Source organism: Crocodylus porosus, unplaced genomic scaffold, assembly GCF_001723895.1.
Source record: "Crocodylus porosus isolate Cpor-Errol unplaced genomic scaffold, CroPor_comp1, whole genome shotgun sequence".
In the NCBI taxonomy this organism is placed as follows: domain Eukaryota; kingdom Metazoa; phylum Chordata; order Crocodylia; family Crocodylidae; genus Crocodylus; species Crocodylus porosus.
The window spans coordinates 48,432,372-48,443,361 of record NW_017728931.1 but is presented as its reverse complement, the minus strand read 5'-3'; the positions used below and the strand labels follow the sequence as shown (position 1 = coordinate 48,443,361).

Genomic DNA, 10,990 nt, shown 5'->3' with positions numbered 1-10,990 from the left:
TGGGGGAGTCCCTGTTCCCCCGAGCATGACCAGGAGTGACTAGAAATAACGGTCGCAAGCTGGCGGAGGGTAGATTCAGACTAGATGTCAGGAGGTGCTACTTCACTGTTGGGGCGGCTAGGATCTGGAACCAACTTCCAAGCAAAGTGGTGCTGGCTCCTACCCTGGGGGTCTTTAAAAGGAGGCTGGATGAACACCTTACTGGGATCATTTGACCCAGTACCCTTTCCTGCCATGGCAGGGGGTCGGACTTGATGATCTGCTCAGGTCTCTTCCGACCCTACTAACTATGAAACAAAAGGATTCTGTGCCAGCGAGACAAAGTCTTGAGATATAAGACCTTTGGAAGTCTACTCAAAAAAGACTTGTAGGAAATCAGAGGTGCCACAGGAGAAGATCAAGAGTGTAATGGACATTATTCCTAAAAGAAACATTTACATGTAGAGGGCAAGTTTGTAAAGGAACCTCAAGCAGCCTTTAAAATTTTGCTTCCTATTTTGTGAATGTGCAGAAATTTCACAAATGAATCAGCACATCAGATAGCATGGTGATATACCTAGCAACTACCTGCTGAACACATCATGCCAGCACTCCAGATATGGGAGCACAAAAACTGCATGTGCAAAAGTGGGTACTTATTAAAAAAACTGGTACCAAAGTGTTTTAGGACACTTAATTACTTTCTTTCTTGTGGTCCTTTTTAGTTCAGATACTTGCTTCTCAAAATTTAGTGTCCTTTTAACAAGCTATCAGCAAATGCATCTTTTTCATTCATTCATATTATTTGCTTGCTTGTTCAGAGAGGTGCTAATTATGCTGGGGGCTTGGTTTTTTCTTTTAAATTCAGAACAGGTCATATTTGTCTTTTGCTTGTCTTGCTTCAAAATCTCCAGCTAGAGTCAGGAAAAACAAATCTTCATTATGAAGAATGGTGTTGAAAAGTATTTCAGGAATTTTGTTTTAATTTCCTTGGAAATATTAGGTACTAGGCCTAATACTTCAATAGTCTGCCCCAGTATTCCCTTAGCTCTAGACAAAATTAATTGAGACAGAAGACCAATTAATTTTGTTGTTGTGGTTGGGTGAGGCTCTCTGCAACTCCGTAAGATCTGGAGATATGAGAAACCCCAGTGATCTATCTAGTTCTCTCTACTTGTCCAGCAAGCTTGTAAAAAATATATGGAACATTGATCTTTCCCCTTTAGTCTAAGGGTTGAGTCTTAATTGGTCATGAAAGCATATTTTAGAGGGTCAGTAAGTTGTCTGAACTGAAGAGAGTTGCTCTTTACCTCATGCACGTCTTTTATTACCTTCCTACAGAAAAATCAGAAAAGGAAACCTACCTGTTTCTCAGAATTACAGACGTGAAAGCGTGTCTCTCTGAAGTTAAGCAGCAGCGATCCCCAGAGCCCCTCTGAAGTGTGAAATACAGAGATACTTAGTCTTGCTCTTATTGTGAGAAGTTCTCCACCCACAAGCTTCAAAAATGAATTTTCTCCGAAGGCGCCTCTCAGACAGTAGTTTCGTGGCCAACTTGCCCAATGGCTACATGATGGACCTGCAGCGTCCTGATAACTCCACCAGCTCTCCAGTTTCTCCAGCAACTGAAAGGAAGCAGCAACAGCCTCCGTCTCAGAAACCTCCTTCTCCCTCTCCTGGAACTAGCATCTTCAGTTCCATCTCCAGTGCCATGAAGCAGACGACCCAAGCAGCAGCAGGACTGATTGAGCACTCAGCAAGTCCTGCCCCTGTGGCCCAGAAACCCAAGATCCTTTTGGTGATTGATGACATGCACACAGATTGGTAAGCACACACACTCCTCCTGCCTGCTTGACGGGCAGTGATGTTGCTGGGATGAAGTGGGCTTGGATGTCTCAGGGAGTCGCCAATAAGTTACAGAAATCTGCACATCTGAGTCACCAGCTTGAGTCCAACCCATGTCAGAAGTGGTTGGGAGGGTTCAGGATCCTGGATACAATGAATGGGGTGGTCTCCTTTCTGCATTGGTTGGCAGACTTGTCAAAAAGGCAGCCCGGTGCTCTGCTCCTCAGATTGAATTCTTTTTTCACACCTGGAAATAGCTTTTTCAGATGAAGGTCAGAGGCACGGTACTGGTGTAATGTGGAGAACCCATGCAACTCCACCGCTTTGTGCTTGACCTCTGTCCCTAAGGCTGTCAATCCAGAGACTTTCATGCCATTTTAATTCATAAAAAGAAATAAATATAGCCCCAAAACCTCTAGAACTGATTATTACAGCATACTTCCCTCACTGTTCTTGATGGCAGGCGGCAAAAGGTTCAGAGGCTTGACTAGGTCATCTCTGAAGTGCTTCTTTATTATACTTAATGCAAATCTTTTTTTGGTGAGCCATTTTTATGAGAAAAGACTATTTAGTGAGACTGGTTGAGACAAGTCACTTTATAAAAGTTTTGGAGGACACTTGAATCCTTCAGAAATTTGTCTGAGCTGGCTTCCCAGCTGGGGTATGCCCATTTTAAAATTAGCTAGTGTGCCAAGCTTTGGGTTAAACAGGTTGGGCATTACCTCGGGTGGAAATTGAGAACATAGCATGGCTCATTTTGGCCTTGGGGAAGCCACTGAGTATTTTCCTTATCCAGTTTGTGTTGGCAAACTGGCTGGGAGCACTTCACTATCTACCCATTGGGTTTGGGGAACTGGAGGGGAGAGCACGTCTTGGAAAACATTGATGAGCTTTGTCTAACTCTGAGAGTTTGGCTAATTGGGATTATGTTGTACTAGCTCACTTCAGCCTTAGTCAAGAAAACCATAAGTGGCTTTTCTTGCGGGCCTTAGGCCCTATTTAGTTCCCAACTGAAACCTGGAAGCGTCCATTTGTTCAGTGCCCTCTTCAGTTTCTGATGTAATTGTTCATATTAGCATCAATGTCTCCTGTCAGTCTAGCAAGTCAAACTTTCTTCTAGATTGAAACCAGTAAAAAGGGGATGATATGGGAAAGGGTGCGACTTGCCAACTGCCACAATGAATCAGTCCCTTTTAGAGAGCAAAATAAATATCTGCAAATTTCCAGCAATGGAAGAAACATACAACAGATATGAAGATTAAAAAATGTTTCTTAAAGATAATGAAGGCGCTTACTTCTTAAAACTAAGTTTCACTAAAAGTGCTATTCTGCTTCCTGGTACACGTCTTGTCTCAAAATATATCAGATGTTACTTTTGATCCATGGGTAACGATTACAAAAGTTGTTGCTTCCTTACAGCGATGTGAAAATACGCGTTAGTGCTTGCTTGTTATCTTTTGACCAGAAGTGATAAATCATTATGATATTCACAATTCCCTTTCTTCCAGTCATAAAATACGTGGTGGTGCACTCCAGAGCCCTCTGGAACAGCGTGTTTCTGCCTGCGTTAAGATGGCACTTTTGTAACCCAAAGGTGTTCCTCCTTTGCTCAGTAGATCATTGCTTTGCATTTTGCATTTAGGTGGATCTGCAGCAATGGAGCCAGACTCCTTCATCCAGCTTGAAATAATTGGAATTTTTCTGCATGAAAAATAACATTTTGACACACTGGGAAAGTAGTCTCTGGCAATTACATCAAGCATTTGTATCAGTTTAGCAAGAGCAGGGATATCTTGCTGCTATTTCCGGAAGAAGGCAGTTTTTTTGTTTGGGGGGGGGTTCCTCTACCCAGATTCACTTGGCTTTGACAGGTGATGTCATTGCCTTTTACTGGTTTAACTGTTTTCTGACAGATTTGTTATCTGAATGTGCCTGTTGGTATTATTCAAGTCTCAAAAGTTTTCTAGCTGTCCACGGCTTCTGTTGAGCTCTTCTGCAGTTACAGGGAGATGCTGCCAGGTGGCAGTCCCTCATCACAGCATGCCTCTATTGGAAATAGAAATGCATTTAGTACATGATACTAGTATCTGGAATTTAGCATCTGTTGTCACTTGTTATTCCATACATTGTAGTCAAAGACTAAAGCATCGGATCCAGAGGCCCAGAGATAGACAGACAGACTAATTTTTTTTGTGCTCAATCTTCAACCCATGGACCTGTGTCATCCACCCAGCAGGACTCCCCAGGAGTCTGGAAATTTGGCAAAGAGGGAGTGGTGGCAGCATTAAATGCCATTCCCCTGCTGCCAAATTTCTCAACCTGTGGGAAGCCCTGCTGGCTAGATAAGGTGGTCTTGCATGCATGATCCCTCATGTTGGCCCCACTGTGGACTGGGGGTCCCTCTGCAGCCAGAGACGCATGGGATCTGGCCCTGTGCCACTCATCCAACTGATGGGGCTGGGAGGTTGAGCACCCTGGTTTAAAGTATTGGCAAGGAAAGGAAAAGATATGGACTACCTTGTGGTGCTTGTCATGGTTTAGAGTACACACTCAAACCAAAATCTTTATCATCATACTTTCAGCTGTTGTTGCTTTGACAAACTCAGTTTCACCCCGTAGGTATGTCCTTGCTGCAAATGAAAGTGCGGTTACAGCATAGGTAGGTATGTCTGCTTTTTTTTAAGTAATCTAGTTAGCATGAGTAACAACAACAGTAGGGGAGGCATGGTAGGAAAGGCTTTTATGCAGTGTAGTAACCACAGAGCAAACCTGCTGGGACCTCTGAGTCTGTAATCTGAGTTTCTGGCCTGTGTTGGTGTATGGGGAATAGAGTTTGGCCTCGTGACAAAACCAGTGAAAAAGAGTATTGTTACCAGTCCAGACTGATCTCTGCTGCTCAAGTGTTATTTCTGAGCAACACAGTTCTTGTTAGCATCAATCTGTATACAATCCTGAGCTCTCAGGGGGTAATGTTTGTCTTGAGGCAGCTTGGCTAGGAACAATACCCATTGGAGGATTCTGGCTGTCCCCTCTTGTTGCCTCACACATGGGACAAGTCCCAGAATCTTTGGTATCAACAATCCCCTCCTGTTGCCTCTGCTTTCTTAATTTCACTTTTGGAAGAGGCACCAAGTTGAAAACATTTTTCAACTTCCCTTCACCTGCCACAAGTACTTGCTTTTATTTGGCATTGTTTTATTTGATTGAATAATGAACCTCTCCTTCTCCTTTGGAAAGAATTCATTGGATTAGAAAATGGTCTTTAGATATGAGTAATAACCGACAAGAGCTGGCAATATTTCAATGGGAGCTTTCACACAGTTTTCCGTTATAACTAGTTACAAAACCCATGCAACAAGGGCTCATTTGTTCTGACTGGAAGGATGAGAGACTGGAGAATCTATTTGATTTCTCTTTTAAAATGGAGATGCTTTCTCATAAGTGGCAATACACATGAGAAACTTATTATTCCCTTGCGCACGAACAAATGTTCACTGCACCTGGTCCAGGTGTAGTGGCTTACTTTAAGTTGCCTATACCTGGACTGGGAGCTGGCATGTGCAGCTGTCTGCTGCTCCCAGGAGCAATGTGTACATGCATTCACCACTTCTGAGAGCTGGATAGGGAAACCAGAGTAACTCGGTGGGGAGGGATGCCCATGAATGGGGGGCAGGGGGGAGGGTGTCACCCTATTGGGTCTGGGACAGACGGTACATAAACTGGTTTGACCGAGATCAGTTAAGTCTGATACTAGATTCAACCAGGTTTATCTCAAACCAGTTTGAAAATGGCTGAAACTGGTTTATGTGCAGTTTATTGAACATCTGTTGTGTTACAGGATTAAACCAGTTTCTGATCATTTAAACCGGTTTATGCGTAATGTCTGTCCCTAGCCTTTGCGGGAGGGGGAAGGGTGTCAGAGGGGTGGGTTTGCCTTAGTCAGGGTTGGGGGGGGCAGGGATTAGTATGGGTCCAGGGTGGGCTTCCCCCACCCTACAGCTATGCTACAAATGTGTAAGCTTTTGAGAGAGCTAGTTAACCCTTTCCTAGACTGGGTTAATCCAATATCAATGTAAGTGAGTACACCTACTCAGGTGAACTAAGTTAGATCAGGCCCATCATTTTTTACCTGATTTAAGCTCTCCGAATGCCTGCATGGATGGGCATTTAGATTGATCTAACCCTTGTTAGACTGATCTAAATGTAAAGGCTGTGTGTACCTTTTGTTGTGGCAGAAGCTAGGTGTCCCAGTCTCAGGTGAGGACTCCTTTTATTAGCTCCTGTACCCATACAAAACAAAAAGATGGTCCTTGGCTCAAAGAGCTTACAATCAAAGTGTGTCAAAGGCATTTAAATGAGAAGGGTTATTATCAAAGCATAACTAGTATGTTCAACACCCGGGACAGGAAACTGGGGGAAGTGGTGTGCCAGGCTTCAGGTATCAGGTAGGATCCCTACCCACCGGCTGCAGTTGTTGCTGTATGGCTGCTGTTGCACATTCCCTCCAAAATGGCATCCTGGGCTGTTACCCCACTTGCCCATCCCTACTTATGCTGCTGGTTGCCACTGTGTTTCTTAAAAATCTACCAGGTTTATTGGTATTGCAGCACAGCATTTAACTTGTATCACAACAATGGTATGGGGATGTGAGGGCCCATAATGGGAATGAATGGTCATCTTCTGCAAAAGTCTTGCAACTTCCACCATGTGGTCTACTCTAGTTTGTTTCAAAGGTAGGATACTTTAAAACATTTTTGTGAGTCTCCAGCATATAACTAACAATTCAGATTAGCAGTGATACCAGAAGAGTGAATTGTATTAGTCGCAGGGCACTTTGTTTGACAAGTGCTTCCCTTCTTCCCCCAAAACCTCATTCTAACACATCTCAAAGAAGTGCATCTTTAATCAGCTCAGAGTGGGATGCATGGAAGGGAAAACACTACCTGTGTTGCTCCTTATCCTTAGTGTTTTGACAAACTAGCTCCCATTGGCACTCACAAAAATGAGTAAGTGAACCTTCGTCCAGGCCAGAGAATCCTGTTCCTATTTTCTCACTGACAGTGCATAACTGAGCCATGCATCCCACAGCTTTAGAACTAAGCAGCCTCTCTTAAGAAAGCAGCTACTTTGGAAGAATTTGCTGCCCTGGGACCAATGCATTTTTAGAGACCCAGCAACCTCCACAACACACCTATAGTGGCTGCCAGAAAATGGGAGTTCAGACACAAACACACATGCACGCGCATAGAGAACATGAGGAAATGGAGTGGCAGAACTCCATGTTACTACAAATCAGCCAAATCCAGGATGGTGACCTCATCCAGGAGGAAAGCGTCCCACCTCTGGCAGCTTCCTTGCCCAGAGCACCGCTAAGTAAAATCTCACTCTTGCTGGAGTGGATTTCTAAAGAGATCAAATGAGATTTAGAACTGTGAATCGTTAATTCCACCATCCGTGAAAGTGCTCAGCTTTCCATCCTACTGCTCTGCTTAAATAGCTTATTTTGGAAATGCACATGCATAGCTAATAGTCCCATTGAAAATGTGTGTTGAAAACATTGCTTTTTGCACCAGATGTAGAAACAATGCCCCCGCTCGATTGCATTTGCTAAATATCCTATGCCCTTTGTCAGAACAATAGGCATGTTTTGTCCAAATTTCCAGCTCTTTCAATGCTATCAGAGCTACATTTTGTCTTGCTGAAAATTTTTATACACCAACATGAATTTGAGCCACGTTTCACAGGAAAAAAGCTACTAAGGATTGTTTTAGAAGGTTACTATTGTTGTTTTCCGTTTGCCTCAATCTCTAAAGCCAGGCTGCCTTTGCACAAAATCTCCAACTCTCCTGGCATTGGAGAACAAAACAGAACGTGATTAATACATAACAGAATCCTTTTATAAGTTGTTGAAAATGGTGGTTCTTTGTAGCATGATCTGTTGTGGCTAGAACCCAGGTGCTATATTCTGCTGGAAAAGAGGATTTATTAGGTTTATTAAGATAAAAACCCGTTTCTAGCTCTGACAGTCCATGAGATATTTGAACTGTAAATGTGTTGCTGGTTCAGGACTACAGTTGGTCAAATGCTACTAATATCCTGTTGCGTTGGGTGAATTCTCAGAAATTACAAATAGTTGTTACTTTAAAATATTCTGTGTTTATCATAAGCAAGCAATTGGTAGGCTTTTGCTGCACATCCAGTGTTGATATTTGGAACTTGACCCTTAGAAATTAGTTGCTTAAATTCCAAGGCTTTGTTTGTACTTCCTGGCTGGATGATTGGAATTTTCTAGCAGGAGAATAAGAAAAATTATGAATAGTGACTGAAGGATTGTTAGTACAAATTGGTGACACTTTTTTCAGATTCTGCAAATTGTTTATGATTTTGCAGTCATGTTTGAATACTTACAGAAAACAAATATTTAACCAGCTTCAACCAACACTGACTATTTCAAAATGTAACCTGGGGACAAAATTCCAGTTCTGGGGGAAGAGGATACATATTTAATAAACAGGATGTGCCTGTGTGTAGCTATATATGTATGAACTAAATAAGCAAAAAAAGTACAGTAGCTGTTTGAGAAAAGCATAGACATACTGAACATTAGCAGTAGTCCCAAAAGTGCTGGGATAGTGGCTAAAATAATAGGCAATACTGTCAAAGGGAGCTATGAAATTGCACATACCACATTATTCTGCAATTAATCTCATGTAGGGGTGTCAAACATATGACCACTCAAGCCAGATCCAGCCCATGGAGTTTCATGATCTGGGCCACAGGCTGCTAGACCAACTCGGAGCACTGGTCCCTGCTCCATGCCCTTTGTGGTATGCTGGCAAGACATGGTGCCATGCACCCTGCACACTCCACACAGCACACAGTCTGGCACAGGGTGTCACTTGGAGCCCATATGCTGGACCCCATGTGCTGTGTGCAGCACTGGATCCAGCCTGTGCACCATGGGGAGCACACACTCCATGCTAACCTTGTAAAGCAAGCCCTGTGGCTGGTGTATTCTGTGTGCAACACATGGGGCTGAACTGGTCTCAGATGCTGCATATAGCACAGGGGGGTGGCACAGGGCATGCATAGCCTGCAGTGCCCAGGATGGAGCTGGCACTGCAGACAGTATTGGGTAGGTCCAAGACACTGCATGCAGCCTGTGCCCTAGGTCCCCTGTGCCACATGCAGCTCTGGGTCCAGCTCCATGCGCCACATGTAGTATGTGCCAGCCCTGGGGCTTGCTGTGCACATATACCAAACCCCGGGGCTGGCACAGGGGGGCACAGGCTACATGCAGCGTTCTGGATCAACCCCCTGTGCTGCCTGCAGCATCAGGTCCAACCTGCATATTATGCACAGGCTGGGCCTGGCGCTACAAGTGCAGAATAAGGAGTTGGTCCAGTCCAGCCTACAGACAGATCCAACAAGCCTCCTCCAGTCTGCGGGGTCGAATGAGTTTGACACTTCTGATATTATGCATATCACCATATGTGTCCATAGTTCCTTATTGTGCATGTAAAGCAACTTAGGAGCTATTGCTCCTGAGTGAAAGATGAAAATATAAAGAATTTATATACTTTATAGATTCTTTATATTTTCATAAAGAAAATATGTAATCCTACAAAAATGGACAGTAGAAATATGGGGAACATTCCCTACCAGATGGTAAATATACTAAAGCAGGTCAAATTTTGTTCTTTAGTTACTTTACCAGAGTCAATTTAAATGCATGGCACTTAACTGCAGAGGCTGTGTCCAGATGTGCAGGGGCATGCGCCTGCAGCAGCACAAATAGTTGCAGCACAAATTTGTGCTGCTTCTCTGTGCTGCAGCACATGTCCCTGCACGTGCCCTTTGTTGCACTTTGGGCAAATTCCCCTTGCCCAGCTCCTCCTAGGTCTCAGAGTGCTGGAGCAATTGGGGCACAAATGGAGGAGTGGAGATGCTCTGGCTGGCAGGACCTAGAGGACCAAGCCTCTGTTTGTTCAGATGCATGCTATTGTAGTGTAAACCATACCACCTTTTTTCTGGGATTTTTTTTTTTATGCTACCAGGAAATCCTGGGAGCAAATTTTGCCCCCACACTGCAAATATGCAGTGCAGGGTATGTTTTAACATTCAGTGCATGCAGTTTGTGGTGCCACAAACTGCACATGCCTTCATGTGGGGACACAGCCAAAATATCATTCTTATATCTCCACTGACCTGTGCAACTCGACCATACTTCTCAAGGTTTGTGAGACTTTCAGTGACCTTCTAATGAATCCAAACTCTTGTTTTATTTCTGCTTAGAACTCTGTAGTCCTTGACTCGGTGTTGTTCTTTAGTTACTTTGGTTCCCTTCTTCCTAAAGCAGTTGTTCACAACCTTTTTTTTTTCTTTCAGGACCCATTTGTAAACATCAGTGGCCATTCCCAATCCAGTAAATACTAGCTTAAGTGGAAAACAGCCCCCTGGCCCTGCTGGTACCCATCACTACTTACCTGATGCCCCGGGCCCCTGTCCCCAGCCCCATACTATGTGAGGCAGGTGAGGTGGGTGTGTAGGGTGTGGGGAAGAACATGCTTCCCCAGATTGGTGCACTCACAGTGGGCACGGGGCTCCAGCCTGACCAGACTGGCATGGGCAGGAGTCACGTTTGCGGCCCAGCAGGCAGGACCTGGTGCAGGAGGGTGGAGCAGGACTGTGAGAGTTGTTACTGCCGCCAGGGCCACACCAGCCACACCGCCAGCAGCATGAGGAGCAACAGACAGGGGTTGAGGGGGGGCAGGCACGCTGTCCTCACCACCTCCCTCTGCCAGCCACTTGCATGCCAGGCCATGGCTGCACCCATCCAACATGACCCAGCTGCCACCCCACCTCCCCTCCAGGGTAGAGTCACAGCCTGAAGGGAGTGGTGGCAGCTGGGCTATGTCAGTAGGAGACAGTCATGGCCCAGCATGCAAGTTGCTGGCGGCAGGAGGAGGTGAGGGCAGCAGCCCCCAGCCCCACCTCATCCACTACTCCTTGTGCTGCTGGCACTGTGGCTGGCACAGGGGTACTTGCAGCAGCAGCAATGAGTCTTGCCTACCTGCTCCACCCTCCTGCTCCAGGTCCTGCCTGCTGGGCCACAGAGATGGCTCCTGTCTGGGCCAGTCTGGCCAGGCTACAGCCCCATGCCTGT

General features: G+C 45.0%; 1 protein-coding gene across 1 annotated transcript in view; it reads left to right on the top strand.

The window, feature by feature from the left end:
• SYN3 (synapsin III) overlaps nucleotides 1-10,990 on the top strand; it is a 310,184-nt gene that overhangs the window by 33,867 nt on the left and 265,327 nt on the right. The window contains exon 2 of the mRNA XM_019544808.1: nucleotides 1,321-1,803. Coding sequence (XP_019400353.1) covers nucleotides 1,487-1,803 — 317 coding nt within the window. The 5' untranslated portion in view covers nucleotides 1,321-1,486. The remainder of the gene's footprint in view (nucleotides 1-1,320; nucleotides 1,804-10,990) is intronic.